The 22,074-nt window shown below is 40.8% G+C and overlaps 1 protein-coding gene across 2 annotated transcripts in view; it reads left to right on the plus strand.

Moving 5' to 3' along the window:
* Positions 1-6,537: 6,537 nt before the first annotated feature.
* The window catches only part of SWAP70 (switching B cell complex subunit SWAP70), a 41,334-nt gene continuing 25,797 nt past the window's right edge, over positions 6,538-22,074 (plus strand). Inside the window, exons 1-3 of one of the 2 annotated variants that reach the window (XM_075755150.1) lie at positions 6,538-6,737; positions 14,801-14,941; positions 21,310-21,483. In XM_075755150.1, coding sequence (XP_075611265.1) covers positions 6,639-6,737; positions 14,801-14,941; positions 21,310-21,483 — 414 coding nt within the window. In that variant the 5' untranslated portion in view covers positions 6,538-6,638. The remainder of the gene's footprint in view (positions 6,738-14,800; positions 14,942-21,309; positions 21,484-22,074) is intronic. The other variant, XM_075755151.1, reaches the window with a different exon arrangement.

A 22,074-nucleotide genomic window follows, 5' to 3' on the forward strand; every position in this document is an offset into this window, starting at 1 on the left:
GATGATTGAGGAGTGTCTGTAAAAAGTTAGCACCCTCCAGCTGGAAACTAGCATAACTAGAAACTGTTGTTCTACTTTCATAGATTGCATATCAAACTCCCAGCAATTTTTGCCATGAAGTCACACAGGGTTAACTAGCTAGAATTACTAAGGTCGTCATAGTCTGTGTTTTGTTTTTGTTGAGCTATTGACAAACAGCATTTGTCTAGTTGTTTTGGTTTGGGGTTTTTTTTGCAGTTTCCAAGTGCCATAGAATCATAGAATGATTTGGGTTGTAAGGGACCTTTAAAGGTCAACTAGTCCAACCCCCCCTGCCATGGGTAGGGACATCTTCAACTTGATCAGGTTGCTCAGACCCCCATCCAACCTGACCTTGTCCTATCCCCTGACTGATTTCCTACTTCCCCCGCCCCCAAGCTGTTGATTACCACAGACCTAATAACATGTTTTATTTTAGTTGGGATGGATCAGAATTTATTAAGATGTAGAACCTGAAAAACTTACTGACTACCTGGCTCTTTTATGAAGTTATAGACAACTTTACCTCCACCTAGAAATGGAGGTAGGCACTGCTTGTATATTTGAAAATAGGATTTCAATTTCATAGATTGCATTGCTTTAGACTATAACATGTAAAAAGTTAATGAATAAAAGTATTCTTAGTCACCCTATTCTTGTTGAATTGGGCGGCACGTAGGGGAAACCCACCATGCACTGTCTGACCCCCTACCAAAAGCTGACCAGCTTGACCTTGTCTTTAATGTGTTTTGTAGTCTCCAGCAACACCTGCTGGACAAAATAGTCAACTGTACACTAAACTTTTGTTTTTAAAGTGTTTGTGTGCTAGTATGACACTTGAGTCTGAATGTTAGAAATCATTATCTTGTTCTGCAGTAGTGATTGAGCATTCTTGCCAGCAGTAGCTCAGGTAAGTGTTGACTTATTTTTTTTGCCTTCACCCACCCCCTCAATTCTGTAGGCTTGGCAAAGGCACCTCATGATTTCACCCTGTATGTGATTTGGTATATAACATGTATATATGCTTAATAAATCTCTGCATGTGTGCTACCTGTGAATATCGCTGCTGTATCTGTGCTTGAGGACTCGGGTCTAAAGCAATGGCCAGGAAAAGTCAAAAGCAGGGCTGTTGCCTGCCTGAACCTTACCTACGAGTGAATTGTGGAAACCATCTGAGAGTGAGCTGCAATTCCCCTGGTTGGAGGCTACTGGACTGGCACGTAGGTTCTTGTCTCAAGAAACACTGCAGAGAGAAAGCAGGAAGAAGCAGCAACTGGAGAGGACAGCGCACAGGAAATGAAGGTCCCACTTCTGTTTAAATAGTTGGAATTGGATAAAGATTCTGTCTTCTCAAAGTATAATGGGGTTGGGGTAGGGGAAAGGGAAGTGCCCTGAGAAGAGAATATTGCTGTGCCTAACTAAACAGGAAGCAATTTATTACTGTTATTAGCGTTGCTCAGAGATCTGAGGTTGTACATGCTTTAAAATTATCTGAGATTCTGGATAGTCTTGAAAAATCAGTTTCAAAGATCTTCCTTTTGCCAGCCATTTGACTCCTTTCTAATATTCAGCATCGATATTTAACATGACATCTGAATAATCATGCTGGTCTAAACTGATTTCTCTGTTTGACTCAAGATGAAAGCAGAATAACTGGCCTAATTCTAATTAATGATCTTCTGTCTAATGTATCCTTAGAGTTACTGCCAGATAGGCGGGCTAATGGACATAAAACCTGCTGCTGTTATTGAATTACCATTTATGCACAGGAAAAGATTCTGTGTGTTCAGCCTGCATCCTGATGGGGAAGATCTTGTTCATCTACTGATTTGCAGACAACAGAATGTACCACTAATTAAAGTATTTTAGGCAGTGTGTTCTGCGGGGGTGGGGGGGCACGACATGGACGGACGGACGAACGACACAACGACACAGGAGAAATACCTCCTATTCCCAACCTTTAGTAGTCTCACCAACCTTGGGTGATCTTCCTGCCTCTGCAGCTCTTTCCTCTTGCCTCTTTTCACTCTCAGCTACTTAGGTGTTACAGTGTTTAGGGTAGAATCTCCCCATATATTTGTTCTATGCCTTAGCAAATGGGATTTTAATCTCCTTTTGGTCTCATAGACACTGAGTCAATATTCACGGTCTTTTACACTAACCCTGCTTACGTGAGTCTTTCCATTGACCATTTCTCTCTCCAGTTTCCAGCCCAAAACATGGTATCAGATGGTTGCTGCAGTACACACCTGGGATTTAATTTCCTCTTCCATTCTGCAAGTAAGGTATCTGCGGTATTCTTTTCTACTTGGTGAGAAATACCTTATCAGCTACAGATAGATAGAGTAAGATGTGTAGAGTAAGATGTGTGTTATCAGGGAGGACCTGAAAGGTAAGTTAATGCTCTGTGGTTTACCTCATTATGGGTTTTTTGTCAAATTTGAATAGAAATGCATGTGTTGTGCATATGCGTATAAATAGCAGAAAACTATAGTGAAGTAGGTGTGTTTTGTTGGAATTGCTGTAAAGATTCCTCTAGAAGTCTTGGAAGTGGATGGAAAATTATTTTTTCTGTTTTTGTAGGAAAGACTGAGCTGCTATTCTGATTCAGCATCTGATGCCGCTTCCTATTTCACCTAAATAATTTTTCAGGCTTTATTTCTACATAGTTTCAGTGAGAATGAGGCATGTGTGTAAATCCAGAGATAAAACTTTTTAAAGTATTTAAAAATGATAGAAAAAGCAAATGCCTCAAATGGCTTTTGAGGACTGGGTTATGGTATAATGTCAAATATACTTACTGGGTGTTTTACACTGTTGCCAATGCTTCCTTGAGATGTTTTATGGTGCGAGTAGTCTGTTCAGAAACTGTGACACATTGATCACAAACAGTAGCATTTGCTTTAGGTTGTTTTTCTGCTAAAACATCACTGTGAAATGGCAGATACCGGAAACACAGTTTGCTACAAAGCTAGCTTAATGGTCAACAACTTCTGTTCTGTTTGCTTTGGTTTAGTTTTCTTGTGGAGAATAAAAATGACTGGTCTAGCCACCGTTCAGGAGGATTTTCTGTGGGGTAACAATGAGAAGAAAACTGTGAGTTACTGATGTGTCTGAATTCTTTCCTTGATGGCAGTTTAACTGACTCAGTGGCATAAAACAAAATTAGTAACATTTCAAATGCGTAATATTTCCTCTGGTTAGAACCTCCCTGACAAATACTTATTATTTGGCTAACAAGGAGTAATTAAGCTACTGCAGGGAGGAGGAAGAGAAAAGTGATTGACCTCTTAAGGCTGAGCCTCAGCAGGGTCTAACTAAAGCTTCTTCCTGAAAGTGTGAGTCACTTTATAAGACTGTGAGCCAGTTTTCCCTCCCTGATCTCCGCACCACCCTTCAGTCATGTTTTTAACTGTGGTGAGCTAATAAGATTAGAATAAGCACAGATTAAAATAAAGTTGCTGAGACCTCAGACAACTTTCAAGAAAAGCAGAAGTATGTTAAGTTGCATCAGAACTCACTTTTGTACCATGCAAACAATTTGGAGCTTGTGCAGTGCTATCAAGGACTTCATGGTTAAATGTGATCATGTTTAACTACTGTTTTATGGATTATATGTCAATCTTATCTTCAAAGGTTTAGAATGTAAAGTCTTTGATAAGCAAAGATCCAGAGTAGCACATTAAAACTGAAGAGTCGCTTAAAATAACTCTCACTTTGGGTGTGGATGCAGTTAGTCCTGTAACTTTGTTAAAGCTATTTTGGGTAAGTATAAAAAACAAAGGTTTTGTTCAACAGCAAGTTTACATCTGCATGTGAACTTCAGTTTAACTGTTTTTACCCAACTAGTTCAATCTCATAAAAACTATTTTAAGTATGAGTATGTCTATATAAAATCATGTACTAGTTTCATGCGTAACTTGTAAGTATACTTTTGATTAACCTACCAAAAGCTGGAACAGCTGAGGCTTATATAAACTGCTCGTTTTAATGAAACATTTAAGCATGGACTGTTAACTTATTGACCTGAATGGAACTATTTATATTCTTAGTGGAAAATAAGTCCTGTTCTGGCAAAGGATTTTAGCATGTCATTTAAATCAGGAATAAAAGAAGTCAGCAAAAAGAATGAAGCAAAAATGAAAAGAAGCACACAGGGTTTTTTACAATTATTTTATGGGGCATTTTGTTTTAATTTCATTTTTCCACTCTATTGTTTTTATAAAATGAGCTGCCAAAAATCACTGAACTCTGTTCAAAACAAAAATTAAGTCCCTGCCATGAGGAGATTCATGTGTGAACTATATTAATTGCTTTTCCTCAGTGACATTTCACAGAGCCTAACTGTATTTTAATGCACTTTAATAAGGATGTTCTGTACGTGCTGGTGACCTTGCGGTTGCTCAGCTACCAAATAAAATAAGTTAGGTTATCTGCATATACAAAAGTTGTCTCCTTCCTTCTTAAGTGGAATAGCTATGGTCAAATAGGAGAAATGCTAATGTATTTCAAGATGATAGATGTTTCTGGTAATAGTAACAGCTATAATGTTAACAAACCAGGTTCATTCAGAAATTTAACCCACATAATTGTTGTTGTTAATTGTAGAGTTCACACCATTCATCTTGAGGAAAGAGCATAAATAATTGTGGATTCCAAAGTCCTGGATAAACTATGGAGAAAACGGTTAAGAAAAATGAGGGGGGAAAGGTTGCTAGGATACTCCCGGTGAATAAGGCAGGTTGTGTTTGCCTGTTCCCTGTGCTACTGAGAGATGAAGATATCTCTGTATTACTAGAGTATTTTTGTTCCTTGCTGTAAGCTAAAGATGACACTAAAGAATAAAAATTACTGGAAATCTGTGGGTGATTGTAGTCTCCAATTTCCCACATATAGAAAAATCATTTTATGAATTATCACATCTGAGAATGAAAAGTACTTCTACAGTAGGCTTCACTACCTGCTATCTGTAGTGATCCTGACCTGAAGACCATTGTACATTGAGGATTAGTGATCAGCCTAGGCTAGGCCTGTGCCCACCCAGCTTGTGCTGCACTGCTCATCCAGCCTGGCCTCCAGTTCCACATGGGACTGTGTGTGTCCCATGGCTGGGGGATAAATTTACCCACCTGGTTGTACCGCTTGGTACCTGCGATTGTACCCCCCGTGTGGCCTGCCCTTTATCTGAAAATGCAGCAAGAAGTTCTCTTGTGAACATCCTTTCTGTTTGGCAGCAGTAGGAATGATATATAGAGTTGTTTCCTTGTAAGAAAATCCTGTAATAGCTTGATTGACCAAAATGGTGTCATTTTTCCATGGGCAGGATCTGTGTGACATGCTGCACCTTGATCAGAGACCTGGTTGATGCTGCACAGCTCGAGGTTCTCAGGACCTGAAGGAATATAAGATTATCTATACTGTACTCTCCATTACAGTCTTAGCTCAAATAAACAGTATTTTAAGTGATACTTCAGAGTGTGTGTGCCTGCCTTACTGGGATCGCAATGAACCATTACCACCTGGTGCAAAGCTGTAATCTTGCTATACCTGCCAGAACTATTTCACTTGTGGAGTGCTATTTTTGTTCTGATTATGCAGTTGAATGAAGACTAAAATTGGACAAAAGTTAAAATCTTTTTTTTTTAAACTTATTTATTACATGTCTTGAATTTGGGATCTTAATGGTTCTGCTTAAAATCCATGAAAATGAAACCTTAACTTGATCCTGACCTCTGAATTATCTCGGATGCGGCATTCAAAGCAATATATGTTGTGGCATTATCTTCTTGCCACTTCTGCCCTAGATGCAACTAACCCTATTGTTGGCAGAAAAATACCCCGGGGGGGTCTGCTAGAAAGCACAAGGAGGGTAGAGACATCTGATGTCCTTGCACAGCAGCTGCTCTCACCATTGCTTAGTCTGAACCCACATTTAAGAGGACTTAGCATGAAAAAAAACCCCAAACCAAAACAACCAGCCAATCCCAAAAATCCCCAACAACAAAACTTCTTCTTTGTAATAATATTTTGTACTACTCCTGCTCTGGAAGTAGTGGTCAAGTTGGGGTTGTGTTTTGTTGGTTTTTTTTTTCTTTAGCCCTCCTTCCCCCCCCCGTTATTTTTGATTGAACTTCATTCACTCCAGCGGTATGCAGCCTTCGTTGCAAGCTGCTCTTTAAAATTCTTGGGGCTGAAATAGCCCATTAAGAAAGTTACTTTTCTCTGTGTGAGCGTATCCTACTGTGAAAATCAGACGGTGTCTGCTGTACGAACAGTCACGGGCTGCGGCACGGAGCCCCCGGCAGCGCGGGCTGGTGTCTCGCAGGGGCCGCGGAGCCGGCGCCGCTGGGGCGGGTACCCCTGTCCCCTGAGGCCAGTGCCCCTGCCCGCTGAGGGCATCCCGCGAGGCTCCCGCTCTCCTCAGCGCCTGAGCCCGCCCTGCCCCACGCAGCCCCTCGGCCTTTGCCTCTGAGGCGAGGCGCGCGCGGGTCCCGGGGCGGCACCGGGAAGGGCCGGGCACCCGCCCCCGGGGCGGTGCGGGGCGGGCGCGACGGCGGAGCCGCGCGAGGCGAAGGCAGAGCGGCCGTGGGAGCGGGACGGCGGCAGCCGGCGGGCCGGCCATGGTGGGCCTCAAGGAGGAGCTGCTGAAGTCTATCTGGCACGCCTTCACCGCCCTCGACCTCGACCGCAGCGGGAAGGTCTCTAAGTCCCAGCTCAAGGCAAGTGGGGCGGCTTTCTGACCCGGCCCGGCCTGGCCTGGCCTGGTCGGGGGCGGGGAAGAGAGGGGGGTAGCGATATCAGGGGACGTGGTGTGGGGCTGGGGCCTGATGTGGGTGTGAGGGGCTGGCAATGACATGGGCCCAGACTGTCCCCACTGGCTGTCTCCACAGTGGATGTGGGGCCTGGAGCCTGTCTGAGGTGGTCAGACTCAGGGCTGGATGAGGGGACACAGCCACCCATTTTCAAAGCCCACTTGGGGGCCATAAATGGCATTTTCTCCATTGAGGCTCTCAGCATGTGGCATTGCTAGTCGCTATGGCTCCTGGATGCCTCTGTCCCGTGGGAGGCTTGAGTGAGCCCTTCCTCATGCTCGAGGAGGCTTATTCTTATTCTGCCCAGGCAAGCGCTTCATCCTCCCCAAGATGTCAGTGCACAAGTCCTTGTTGTGCTTCTGGTCCGCTTTCAGCCCTGTGTCCTTAGTAGCCTTTCTAGCCAAAATCTTTTGTGGGGTAACCACAAGGTCCCATCTATAGGCGTTGGCTGCGTCCAAGTGAAATTCATAGCTTGCCAAGGGGAGAGCGAGGTTCCACAGTGCTCTCTTATTTGGATATAAACAGGAGAATTAGTCAAGAGGCTCCAACTGTGCCATTCTTTCCTTAGCTTATATGCTGAAGTAATGTTTGTGCTCTTAAAAGAGCTCTCAGGCAGCTCGCTGAATCCGATCCCATCTTGGCCCTGCTTTATGGGACTGTCTTGGCCCAGGAATAATAGCAGGAATCTGGCTAAATAAATATTTTGAATAAGAACGCAACACCTGTTGACATTTTAGACTGTGGGTCCTTGTACTGAGGGCTGGAGTTGTGTCGGCTGCAACAGTTAGCTGACATTTGCTCCCTTTGTGGGATTAACTCCAGGAGCAAGAGTGGCTGTGCTGCGGGTGGTATTTCCAAGCGTGGTCGGTAGCTAATGGCTTTTGCATTTAGCATTATGTAATAAGTGTCCGCAACATGCAACGTGCTGCAAGCAGCCTGTTCCTCTTCTCCTTTTCTTTGCTTGGGGCAATCGGGCTGTGAGATACAGCCTAACTTGGCCAGAAGTGACTGTAGGGCAGGAGTCAGGCAAAAAGCCAGATCTGAGCGTGAGCTCAAGCTGAGAACGTGCAGGTCCCTGGTCTTTTACAGGTGGTGTCATGAAACTGAGTATTTGTGTTGCAGGACTAACTGAAGTAGGTTGCAGAGAAGCATTTTTTTATTATCTTGCTTTTGAAAGGAATCCTGTTTTCCTGTCATGCTACCACACCTTGCGTGCATTGCTGCGATTTGTGTGCTCAGTGCATTCACCTGGAAGGTGTGTCTGCAGCACGTGTTGTCATGCAGGTCAGTGAAGAAACTGTTGTGGTTGCATAGGTGCTGGGGTGAATTAAATGGCTAAAAAACAGCCAGGATGCTGGTGGGCTTGTACAGCTTGCTCTGATGGAGGTGTCATCACTTCTTCTCTAAGATCATTGTCTGACCTAGGGGATTAAAGCAGCAGTTTTATTTCCAAACTGAAGCACTGTTACCTGCCTTGTCATGCTCTGCTGTTTTATTAGAGCCCCATGTCTACAAATGCTTGGGTTTAAGAAAAGTAAAAAAAAATGAAGAGAGGGGAAATTAAACTTGTCCCCTTGTTACCTATCAAACATCTTCCTAAACAGTTTTGATGTTTCATTCTGTCTACCTGTGAGAGAGAAGAGATGAATAAAAAGTGGGTCTTTGAGGGCCTGTGCAGTTCTCTGTGTGATACAAAGGCTCCTCCAGGAAGTGTCAAGTGGGTGATCTGGGAATGCAGAAACAAGCCTGAAATGAGGCTGCTGCCTTCCCCTGTGGCCACCACCACAAGTTAGTTTTCAGGAAATGCAGGAAGGGGTAGAGAGTGTTCTTCCATAGACTTTTTGTGACAAATGATTAACGTGATGTCAAACCGATAGTCCTACCAGGGAGACTACATTATGGCAGTAGCCCCCCATCAATGCGGTGGAAGGGGTAGGCAGGACAGCAAAATAGATGTTCCTGTCTGATTGATGTAGGGCTATGTTGTACTAAGAAGGTATTTCACAATAAAGTATTTCTCATCAACATTACCATGAGGTAAATATAGCGCCCCTATAAAATAGAGAGATGAGGCTTGGAAATAAACAGGTTAGTAGAGATCTGTGGCATTAGAAAAATATGTTTAATAATTCAGTGAAACTCCTGTTATAAAAAAAAATGGTGACAAAATGTTTGTTTTCTGAGAACAGCATGCAGTGTTGTAACCTGCTGAACTCTTCCCTTCTCCATAAGAAAACTCACTGACAATGGATCTTTGAGTTGTATAATCCAGTATACGGTATTGCCATCGTGTTGCACAGAAGGTCCTAAATACATGATGGTTGTTAAAGAGAGTGATTTCTAGTTTCTCTACCTAGAAGTGATCTTTGAGCCTTCCATAAAAATAAATAATTTTCATTAAATACTATGAGAAAAATAAATGCGTGTGATGTAGCTGAGGCCCTACTGTGAAGGGTTTGCATCACACATTTGTTTTTAATATATCTAGAGCACAGGGATGGAGGTGAGTGAATTGGGTCTGTTTTGTAGTCTGGACAAACAGTAAACGCTTGGAGGAAAAACAAGGACTTGCTCGGAATAGTAAAGATTTCATGAGATGTCTTTTTATCCATTTGTATCTTTTTGTATATGGTCTGAGCTGCTGAGAAAAGAGACAGTCTAATCAGTCCTCTATGTAATTTTGAATATTATCTTCTTCCAGTATGCACTGATTAATTTTTTTGTCTAATCAGTAATCTTCAGAAGTTCTATTGTTATGCTGGCTGCAGATCTTACCCTTTTTTCTACATCAGCAGAAACATTTCTGTGTTCTGTTCTTAAATTATAACTTTAAATATAGACACAATCATCATTTTGTCAGTTTGTTTCAGCACTATCAAACACTCATGTAGCAAGGCTAAAGTATGAGTTCTGTGTATGCAATTATAGCTGCTGTTGTGGTTCAAGCACGAGCTATATGCAAGTACTTGCTTTCCTATATTTAAATCCAATTTCATCTTTCTTGTAATCTGCAATTTTAAAATTAACTTATTTAAAATGTTTCTGTAATGTGCCAGCATTCAATCTGCTTTTCATCTGGATCTTGAAACACTGTGGTTTTAAATGTAGTTACACTTAACAGCCGGCAAAACTCCTTGTGGTATGTATTGGATCTTGGACAGAATACACTCTCTCTGGAAGCTCTTCCTTACGTTGCTTTGTGACTTGTCTCTGCTTAGGTAGATAGGTTATTTGGCTGTTCTCGTTTTGCTTTGCATGCTACATTGGGGTGGATTTTCAAAGTCTTGAATTCCTGGTGTGATATCTGCAGAATGTGGATGGTGAGTGCCTCATGAAAATATGGTCTCATTTGGGCCCCTAAGATGTGGGTGACCAAAGTTACCAGTCATAAAATTTAAACTGGTCTTTAGTCGTATTTGGTATGTTATAGGATTATTATACATCTTATCTTTGTTTTGTCATTTTACTAAATGGGAAGTCAGTGGCTGGTGGGAAGAGGAAGAATGGTGTAACTGGGGGCAAGAGGGACGGTCTGAACGAAGAGGAAGACCTTGAACAATGTAGCAAGGCACTTTAAGGGTTGAGAGCCTGTGACGAGTGGGCAGGACCCCAGCTGGACAATTGACTTTGAATAGCATTGAAGGAGGGTAGGAAATTAGTCAGTATGACTCACTATGAGAGAGTTGTACTCTGACATTATTAATGGCGTTCAGAAGCATTTGTGTTAGGGTAGCCATGAGGAATCGTGTCTGTCAGGTGCGAGGGGAGGGATGTCCCTCTTCCAGAAGAGGTGGCAAACCAAGGCAGCTTGTAGACCAAAAGTGGGGGGCATTAGGAAGTGATGGGGCCGTGATACCACATTTGAGAGGAGCAACTGCCTGTGGATCAGCAGCCCGTTTAACCTTTGTCCATGATGTTTTATCAACTGGTTTCAAGGAAGATGTAGAAGAAAGGTGTGGTAGATGGAGGACGTTTACTGGGAGCTCCTCCTAAGGGCTGGGAGCCACAGGGCAGAAAAGCAATTCACTTGGCAGCTGGACAGATGCAGACTGGCACCAGTATGTGACTGGGGGCCAAAGTGGGTGTGCTGATAATGAAGACGAGGAACGGTGACGTTTTCAAAAATGGTGACAAGGAGTCTGTGAGTGCCCAAGGGTGAAGGGAACAAACGAAGGAACAGAGATGTAGAGAAGTGATGTAGGCAAAGAGCACTAGCGTCAGGAACCTGAGCTGGTGGAGGCTGGGCTTGAATATGCTCATCCGACTGGGAAAGAGATTGCTGCACTAACCCCAGTGTTAAATAATGACACTCTGCATGGTATTTGCTACCTGACTGGATAGGCTGTACCTCGGAGAGGCTGTGATGCAAGAAATTGTATGCTTAAAACATGCCCTGGTTGAAAAGACCTTGTGGCTGTGACAAGGGACATACACAATGCTGGTTTCCACATTGGTCAAAAAAGGAAAAGGGAGAGTACTTGTGAGTAGCCTTATTCTGGCTGGCTAGCTGCTGACATGGATGTCGGGGAGAGATGAGCCAAGAATGTCTTGGAATGAATTCACACGAAGCCACTGAATGCGGCTGTCGAGATCTGTGATGCCAACATTTAAAAATCTTAAAAAGAGATGGGGGGGAGGGAGAGGACCCCCCTGAAAGATGGAAAAGAAAAAAGTACTGAAGAAACTGACAATAACTGCTGTAGGATTAGTCTGCCCTGTTAGTGCTCCTACTATCATCTGGGCCAAATTTTTGTCACTGAGCAGTAAGTAGTTTAGCAGATCTTCCTTTTCCTTTTAGAAACACAGGTCACTTTTATGGACAAGGTTAAATGGAACTACTCAAATGGTAACAATTCAACACGTGCTCAAAATTTTGGAAGATCAATGTTTTGGAAAATAGGAGCTCAGAGGGAAGCAGCAGTGGCAGAGTAGAACTGGGCTGGAGATCAGCACTCCAGGTAATGCAGCATGAGATTGGCCGTAAATAAAGTAAAACCAAAGACCTTTGGTGTTCAGCTTGCTTGCTTCATCCAGTTATTTATATTTAGAGCAGAACACTGTCAGTATTCCCTGGGTACCACTAGGCATCTTTGTTACAAAATTTTTCAGTGAAAATGGAAGAATTGCACCCAGAACGCACTGGTTTTGTGAACCCTTTGCAGACCACTTCTGCTGTCTCATGGACTACAGTTTGGGGACCACCATGTAGCCATTTGGTGCAGCACAGAGATGGGTCTCTGGCCTGGGGTAGGAGTTGGCTGTGGCATCAAGGTAGATTGTTAAATGTGGCATCCAGGGCATAATAAGTGCTGAATGAAAAAGCTGCCTAGCAACCCTGTGGGCATGGGGGGAATAATCCTTACTGGTGCAAAACTTCCTCATGGTTGATGGAGCTTCTGCAAGGCAAGGCGATTTTTTGTACCCCAGTTAACCTAATACTCAGCTAGATTTTTTTTTTTTTAATTGATCATTAAAATAGAGTATATCATGGTCCAGATAATGGGATTTGAGAGAACAAAACAAAACGAGACTTCAGTGCAGAATTTTTCAGGCTTACCCTGCAACTGAAGAATTCAGCTGGCACTTGGCTGTGTTAGAGAATGGCAGGCTTTGGCAGGCCCTGAGGAATTTCCTGAGTTATGAAAAGAGAGCACTGGGCACAGGAGAGATCGCAGATAAGGCAGATCTTAGAAAAAGATTGAAAGTGGAATTCTTTCCTGGTAAATTGGTTGCTTGATGCGGAAACCACCTAGGTTTCTGACAGCCCAAGCACAGCAAGAAGGCTGAAAAAGGGAGAAGAGAAACATGTAGAAGGGACATGATGAGAAAGTGTTTTATTGAGACTTTCAAGTTATTTTGGTAATAAGCTTAAATCAGTTTTGCTTTTAGAATATTTTTATTAGTTGAGTATTTTTTTAGTTATAGTATTAGCAACTATGGTCTGGTTGGAAAACTGAGATCATCTTTATTTCTCAGAAATTCAAGAATCCCTCAGTCTTCTATAAATAACAACAGAAGCCTTAAATAGAAGGGGAAACATGCATGATAGTACTTTTTTTTTTCCCCCTCCATATGTAAATCACATGGACTGAAATACTCGATTTGATGTGGTGGTTAAAAATAAGGATAGATTGAAGGGAAATATACTGTTGATGGAGGGTAGTATGAAATGTGATAACTTCTAAATACTATTTTGCTACTTTGGGAAATACAGCTTTTGTTGTAATATGGCTGATGCTATGGTTTTTCCTGTTTTTTAACTTTTGCACCTGGTTAGCTCCAGTGGCTTAATGTTAGCATACGACAATGAAAATACATATTTCTTGTGGAAATGTGTGCTTTTCTAAAAGAAAGTGTAACTTTGGAGGTATGTAGAAAGGAATTCTCCTCTGATCTGAACTGAACGTGCATCTTGGACTATCTTTGTAGGATTTTATGCTAACTAGCACTTAAACTCTGCATGTCTCCTTATCATACATAAGAAAAGTAAATGTACTTTTGGCGGGGGGCAGGGCCCAGACATTTTAAGTGTATGGCATAGGTTTGATTTCCTAGGCTTTGACGAATTCAGACTTTCACTTCTTGTTTTGCAGCTACCCCATCTTGTCTGCTTTATGTCAACTCGCTTAGAAATTTTCTGCACATTTTTTTACTGCTTTCTCTTTGCATCATTTAGGTCTGTTTTTTTAATTTTATGCTGCACAGTGAAAAAGTAAAACATACACCAAAATTCAGTTGCAGTCTGTCCTGTCTAGTTGTTGATCTAAAAAAAACCAAACCACAAGCAGCATGCATTTTCAAAAGATGCAAATCTGCTTTACTTCTGCCTAATTTTGTTTTACGTGTATTTTTTGCCTTTGGTTCTTAGTTACGTTTTTTCAATGCAGACCATTCCTGGGCACGTGAAGTTAAATCCTTAACCCAGTTCCTGTAGCTGGTATGTGGTCTTCAGAGGCTTAACTCTGCATTATGCCAAGGGAGAGGGCTCCCGAGTGACAGCGTGTTTAAGACCCAGCGGGCGGCGTGTTTCAGGACTGACCTGACTCGAAACAGTGTGAACAACGAAAAGGGTGGTGCTTTGCCTTTCTTAGGAAAGTGCTGGTGGCACAGGAGTGACTGCTACCCAGAGGCTGCCTTTCTCTTGTTGGTACTGAGGTGTTAGTTTGTGTGTGCAGAACTCGGCCTAAGTTGAAGAAGTTGAGATGTGTTTGCTACCAGTTAGTTTTCAGTAATTCAGTACTTCCTTAAAACTAATCAAGTGTGTAGCCTCTTCTTGAAGGTCATTTCTCAAGAACAGACATGAGTGCCGGTGGGTGTTAAGCTCTTGACATAATTCATGCAAATACCTTTTTAAAATAAAATTTTGAGAAGCACGCCTAAACCCTTCCCCTTTCTATAACACTACTTTTCCTTTGCCAACTGAAATATGGGGTGAATGTTGAGAAGAAGCCCAAAAGCAAGCAGATAAGAGAAATCTGTAGTTAATGCTTTAATTTGTGTGGTAAAATAAGGGTACATATTGAGTTGTTTTCTTCCTTACTCATTTTCACTAGATAGTAAATATTTATAATTTCAAAGGCTAGGTGTTTGTGGTTGTTTTCCCTAGCTGTCTAATTTCACTCTGTAAATATTACCTTGGTGTTTCTGCACGCCTGTTCTGGTTTTCAAATGCGTAAGTATATGTGTACAAAGGGAACCTTCTGTGGCTGTGTTTGTACTTGTGTAGGAATGGACCTATCTATGATCTCATTGGTTCTATAAATGTGCAACTGTCTGAAGCTATCAAATCCTTGGACTCAACTTTTTTAGTTACATTTTGTTTTTTTGACAAAAATCTGTAGGACAGAAATTGTGCTGATGTGAAGATGTCACTTTCTGTGCATGGTTTTGCACATCACAGCCTTGCTTTGGAGGGAATACAGCATGGTTAAGGCTGACAGCAGTGTCACTGGTTTCTCTTCTGTCCTTAGGTCCTTTCTCACAACTTGTGCACAGTGTTAAATGTTCCACATGATCCAGTGGCCTTGGAGGAGCACTTTAGGGATGATGATGAAGGACCAGTTTCCAATCAGGGTTACATGCCTTATCTAAACAAATTCATTTTGGAAAAGGTAAGTTTTGAGTTCTTGTGTTCTGTTTTTCCCTTTATCAGGTTTTGTATTAGAGCGTCTTTACAGTAGACTGCTTGCAGGAAGCTTGGTGTGAAGACACTCTGGTTGTGAGTGTGTCTGTGTGGGGTCGTGATGGAGATGATACTCTGGAGAGCCTGTGCTTTAAAATGGAAGGGTGCACTGTTCTCTACTTCTTTTTTCTCTTCTTGGCTTTTATTTCCTTATACATCTGGTCATTGTTTAAGCTATGTTCATGCAGAACCGTGTTCATATTAATAAAGCGCCTCAGCTTGAATTTATTTGAAAGTGTCTCGGAGCTATAGATTATCCCACTTTATACTATGGCTATAACAGAATATTGTCATAGACTCCTTTGCAAACAGAAAGGGCAAAAATATCTTTAATGTCTATTCACAAGGTATTCTAATAAATAGATCCCTTCAAATAGTTGCAGTGGGTGACATTAGGGAGTGTTGTTAAGTTCCGTCTTGCAAGTTCTTTCCTTTTGTGTCTGACCGCTCTTCAGTTTTCTGTTGTGCTTTGTTTTGGAGGAAGCTCTGGAAAGTAGGTTGCCCCTACTTTCCTTCCATCTTGTTCTAAGATATGTAGTCACTGGGTCAGAGCTGGGCTCTGGGAGCTGTGCATTTGAGATTTAGGTTGAAATTTTTGAGAGTGAAAAAAATCTTCCTGCTTTTTTTCTGACGACTTCTGTTGAGAGACTGGTCTAGACGGTAAAAACCAGCCCACGTGATAGTGCAAACATACCAGCTACAATACCACTGATTTCTTGTACACATGGGGGCTGACCCCAGAAACCCTCAAACTTTGGTGTTGTGGCTGCAGATACATACATGTTTGCTTTCTTTTATAATGTTAAGTCATGAACTGACATGCTGTTGAAAAGTCCAATGCAGCAATTGCAGATTATGCAAACTCCTTAGCCCAATTTGCTGATTTTTGCTGCTTCTTTAATCTACATTTAATACTGGTGGAAAATGTGAGATAGATAGATAGATAGATAGATAGATAGATAGATAGATAGATAGATAGATATAAAATGCAGCCTGGCAGCCTGGAAGCAGGAGCAGCTTCATATATCTAGCTAAGACTTATCAGCTGCTCTGCCTTTCTTTCATACCCAGTAATAGTGTCCTGGTTTATGTGTGAAAGTTGTTGGCCATTAATACACACATAAAGGTACCTGTTTAACATCTTGGTTGTTTGATGCTGGAGAATCTGGCTTTGTCCCTAAGAAGTTTGTGATCTCATTTCCATTTCCTATTGGCTGTCTGAGCTCCTGTAAGATTCAACAGAGACCAAGCAGTTTGTATACAAATTTTGGGGAAAAAGAAAAGGCCTTACTTTATTTTGACCGAAGGATTACAGTAGTAGAGTCTGAACCAGGTGGTTTTTGTTAATACCATTTGTAGGCAGTAACAAGTCATTAATTAAAAATAAAAAGATAGAGATGGAAGGATTTTTGAAATGTAAAGATGCTTTATTGTTAAAGGGTGTTTATAGGAAGAACAGTTATAGAAATGAAGAGCAATGGCATTTAAATAACACTCTAATTTGAAAATTAAAGAGCTGGCTATATAAGCAAGGTGGGTGTGAATTTACAGTGTTCAGCTACTCTGGGGCACCTTCTTACCCCATGGTAAAAACAAAGGACAAGCTACTTTGCTTTCTTATGTAAGGAAAGAGCACGACTGCATGTGGTTTCTTGTGTGTTATTCATACACTGATCTGGCTTCTGATAATTGCCTCATATACCCATACCATTAGTTCATCTTAAAAGATGAAAGTGTTAAGGAACAGGATTAAATTACCTGTAACATCATGTTATTTAATCTTGACTAAATGCTTGTAAACCATTTAGATATGTACTATTAAAAATTAGTGAAATTCTTCAGAAAGAAGGCTATCTTTGTGAACTGGAAAAATGATTGTGACATCTCATCTTTTAGAGATGACTCTGCATCAGTGCCAAAAGGCAACACGCAGTGGGATGAAGTCACTGGTTCATAGCATGTCTCCTTTGTTTAAAACAAACAAGCAAAAAAAAAGCAAACAAGGACCCCCTTCTTTTTTCATTCTTCCAAGGCGCAATCTGTTCTTTTAGATGGGGTGATCGTAGAACAAATGCTATTAATTTATGCTAGTAAGCAAAGCTACTAAAGAAGGACTGGTGCTTTATTACCCCAAATACAGAGGAAGTTCTCTCAATTTCCAGTCATACATTTTCTGGTGAAATAATTGATTTGAGCAAGAGCAACCCGTTCAAGAGATATTTTTTTGATCTAAAGATATTTTGCTTTAAAATATTAGTAAAATATTTAAAGAATGAATCCTTAGATTTCTTTAAAACAGATATGTCACTGTGACTTATTTTATTGAGAGAACTTTGTAACCTTTTGAAATAACTTCTGTTGTACTTTTAAATGCAGTTGTAGCTTTTTATATTTTTTAGTGCTGGCTTACTCTGTGTTACCCTGCAATAAAGCCTCTTTATGTGGAACCAAGGAGTCATCAGGAAAGGCACAAGTTGGTTGTTTAATGAGGCAAATTGGTTGCAACTAATTTACTTTATCCAAATAGGGAATTTGAATAAATAGTTTGAATAACTAGTATTGCCTTATTGGTAATTTCTAGTATCTTGCTGCTTGTTACTTAGCAAACAGATGTATTTAGGATTTTCCTGCATTTGAAACAAAATCTGTTCTTGTTCTGTAAGTGTCCCTTTCAGGAGGGAGCTGTTGCCTGCCAGTATAATGTCTTCATAATTTGTTTTATTTGGTTTCATAACCATATTTTAGCATGTTCCATTATTTACAATGTATGTCTCAATACCAATTGAAAATGTTTCCTTTTCAAGGATGGTGATGGTGGTATTTTACAACACGCCTTATTTATAGCAGGGAAAAGTCGTAGTGGGGCGAGAAAAAGGAGGACACCGTTCTAAACCTCAGGTTATCTCCAGACAACTTAGTGCATGCTATTTGCAATACCAATGCTTGTTATATTTTTGGAACTGATCTGATCGCTGGTACTTAAGCTAGATATCTTCTGTATTTCCTTATGTTTTAGAGATATTTGGTAGGATATCAATGATGGTAAATTACACTTTACATATTAGTAGAAATTAAAGGATTTAGAAAATTGTATGCTTTTTGCTGCATTTGTCTTTGCATTACTTTGTGAAACTTCTTAGAAAGGGAAGGTAGGTGTCTTTTTTATATATCATGTTTTTATCTCTGAGTTTAAGCAGGTTTAAGGTTGGAGAGGTCCCTTCATTTGCATGTTTCATCATTTGGACACATTTACAAATAAAAGTGATAGTTGCTGCAGAGTTAATAGTGTGGACTACTGTAGAAGTTTCCAAATTAAATGGTGACTTCAAATAATTTGGACAAATGAAGTACAGTTAGAAGCATATACTAGTGCACAGAAAAAATCTCTTGTACAAGGATTTGTTCATCAATTACAAGCAACAGAATTGTGTGATATTCACACAGGTTGCAAGCAGGATGAGTATTCTGGCCAAACACAATTGAAATTCAGGTTTCTCAACAAAGTCTCATAAATTTCTTATTTTAGTTTCACACCAAGATGATTTCATAGTAGAGTCTCACTGTGATTAAAGATCTGTTGGGGAGTTCTCTTTAAATTCCAGGATAGTCTTTGACCCAATCTGGTTTTATAAATATGTTTTGTTCATGTCATGAAAAAGCAATGTGTGTATTTGTTTATGACTCTTTTTGACACCAGCACCTCCTGTTTCAAAAGTTTATACTTTTATGGTTTCTTAACTAAGTTAGAAGTACTTTTGCAAATAAGTTCAAGTATAACTTCAGCAACTCTTCAAAGATTTTTAATTTTTGAAACAATGATTAGAAATCTCTCATAAATCCAGAGAGAGTATTCATTCAGAGTAATTGTTATGTAGCCACCTACAGTGGAGTGTTGTCAGTAAAGGAAGCCAAAGTAGCACAAGCCAAGACTTTTGTAGTATGGAGTTAGCTCTAAAGCAATTTGAGTTTAGTTGCAGGATTTTCACTTCCTTCCCCTCCTACCCCGTGCAAATGTACTTGTTGAATGTAGGTACCAGGAATAGTTGGCTTTGCTACATGAAATTGCTGAGGAAAATTTTTATTCTTTAATAAAGAGAACTATTTAGTTCTATCCCTGACTCCCAGTATCCCCTGAACAACAATTTTGTGATTATATCCTTCATTTAACAGAGACAGCCTGATCATTTAGAAAAAACCCACAGATGTGAAGTCAGCGTTATTTTGGAGAGCTGGGACTTGTGTGCTTACCTGTTTATTGCTCCTGAATAATTCCTAAGCAGTGTTTCTGCTCCAGATGTCACGTGTGTCTTAGGTAGTCCATTTCAGAATCAAGTCTGGATTCTGAAAAAAAGGACTTATATGTCTAAAGTGGGACCTCTGGCACAGCGTGACCTAGTTCCCTGTGGCAAAATGGTCCTGAAACCTCTTTCTTGGTTGCTGCCTAATCCTCGTGGCAGAGATGTGCTGTAGGTGACTTGGGTTTTGACACAAGTTTCTGATAGGCACGCCATCCAGCTTGGCTACATGAGCAGAAACCGCACTTTTCCTTTACCCCAGTCAGGGCCTGTGCCTTTCTGCACCCGTGGTTACTGATTGCTGCTGTGCTTTTAAAACATGACCTGCTTGTAGAGCAAACCACCTTATTTATAGTGTTTAGAGCACTTGCCAGATGGTAGCTGTAGGAAAGGAGATTACCCACCCTGTTGGCATCTTCCTCAGGAGCAGCATAACCACTAGGACATTTCCAAGGTGGAACTGCTCATCATCTGGGAGGGTGAAGTTGTTTTAGAAAAGAAGTCAAGCTTCACTGGGCAGGGTGGGGAGGGCAGACGGGAAAGAGCACAGGCAAAAGCCGCCAAGGGATGAGGCACCAGCAGATTTAAGGAAGGAGGAGGAAACTTGGGTTCTAGCCCTTCTTCCAAAGGGTGTTTGTTCGCTTAGCTGGTATTTCATGTAAGACCCGTGTTTCTTGTGCAAACAACCAGGGCGCTGATCTTGTGGCTATAGCAGCTAGAGCTCCTATAGTTTCCGCCTTCTTCAAAAGACAGCTGTAGCCAGTAGCCAGCCTCTTGCATTGTCACTTACATTGGTGGCCTGCTCTGCAAGCATGCAAAGTCTATGTCTTTCTTTCATAGTCTCACTTTTAGTCCTAGAAACTGTACTGTAAAGTGCTTCTTGGCATAGGGTTGATTTCCTGTACACTTCTGTCTTTTTTTTTTTTCCTTCCCCCCCCCCCCCCCATCAGTTCATCCACTTCCTCAGTCTATCTTTGTCTTAGCCACTGTGGCTCAGCCTCCACTACATTTGACCACTTAGTAGACTGGATAGGAAATCATACATTTTGCAGTAGTGTCCTTGAAGCATCTAAGATGCATGGTTTGGCCTATCATAAGAAAATGTCACTGAACATTACTGGTGTCGTTATTGCAAGAGGTACAAGAACCTGTTTCTTAGACATGCTTTCCAAAAACTCAAGGGACTTCCATTACAGTGCAGAACATGCCTTAATCAGTTATATGTTGGCAAAGAAATAGCATTGCTAAGCTGTGGGGAGATAAATAGATTTCATCTCTAACATAAATGAGGGTTTAAAAAGAAAATAGAGGAAATGAAAGCTTTCACATATGTAAATATTTCACAGATGGGTATGTACAGTTGCTAGGTATGATAAGGGATAACAAAAAGAAGAGGAATTTTTTTTTTAATCAATAAAGTGAAGATTTGCAAGTCTGAGAAAAAGGAAAGGTTTCATGTGGATTAGCATTCAAGAAAAAATAATTACCATTATGAATACCCTACAAGAATTATGTTTGAGTAATGTGAAGTGGAAAAACATATTAAAGGTCTTTCCCAGCTATTGTTCCAATATTGCTTTTAGCATATCTACATGTAGTTTTGGCTATAATGGTTTCCAAATTTGCTACATAAAATCTCAGTAACTCAGTGCAATAGAAGGGCAGTTGGAACTAAGACAGTTATGAAGATGGTTTGGAAGCTAGAGCTAATGAGCTGGAGGAAACACAGAGTGCAGTGTAGCCTCCTTCACATGAAGTCAGGGTGTTATTAACTCGACCAGAAATTGGAAGTTGGATGTAGATTTTGCTGCTAGAAATTCCTTAGCTGACCTCACACAGGAAGTCAGACTAGGCTACTACAGTGCTCTTTTTGGACCTTGACATTTCTTGCAAACTAGAATTTTGTGGGTGCTTTTTGGATGACTTAGCCTGTTAAGCTTTGTCTGTCTGTTATTTTGTGCCATTTGTGCATATTAATTTTTGTTCAATTTCTTCATTTTAGGTTCAAGGAAACTTTGACAAAGTTGAATTCAACAGGATGTGCTGGACTCTCTGTGCTAAAAAGAACCTCTCTAAAAGTCCTTTGCTGATTAGTGATGAAGATGCATTTAAAGTGTGGGTTATTTTTAACTTCTTATCAGAGGACAAATACCCTTTAATCATTGTACCTGAGGAGGTAAGAAACAAAAGCTGTTTAACACCAGTTTGCTTAATGTCCCAGTTGAACTATATTAATGTTTGCTACTCTCTAGAGATTTAAGAGAAAATAATTGTTTAATATAAAACTTTTATTCTCCTTTTTTAATAATGTAAGGCCTCGAGTGCTTTTCTTTATCTTTCTGAGTGCATATGCGGGGATTCCCACAGGATACTCTAGATATTGATGGCTAAGTGTGTCTGTCATTTAAACAGCCTGGTCTAAATGGGATGTGATGCCTGTCCCCCAGTAAATAGTTTATTTCACTTTTTGTGAGGACTGACTGGTCCTGGGGAGACTAGTTCCAGTACCAGCACTTGGAGCTGTTGAGGTTCTTGCTTTGCTCATGAGTAGTGCGTGTATGTGATCATTGCACTTGCTTATATGTGATTAAAACTTTGCACAGTTAGTATATCAGTATGATTCTGAAAATAAAAAAATTCTCTGCTCTGCGTTACTATGACTTGCAAGATGAGTCTTTAGTCTCACATCACCCTCCTGATGAAAAGGAGAAGTACCAACTTTTTCTGATGATGTCTGCTTCTGATCAAAAGCAGCCACCACCTGAAC

Source organism: Balearica regulorum, chromosome 5 (assembly GCF_011004875.1).
Source record: "Balearica regulorum gibbericeps isolate bBalReg1 chromosome 5, bBalReg1.pri, whole genome shotgun sequence".
NCBI lineage: Eukaryota > Metazoa > Chordata > Aves > Gruiformes > Gruidae > Balearica > Balearica regulorum.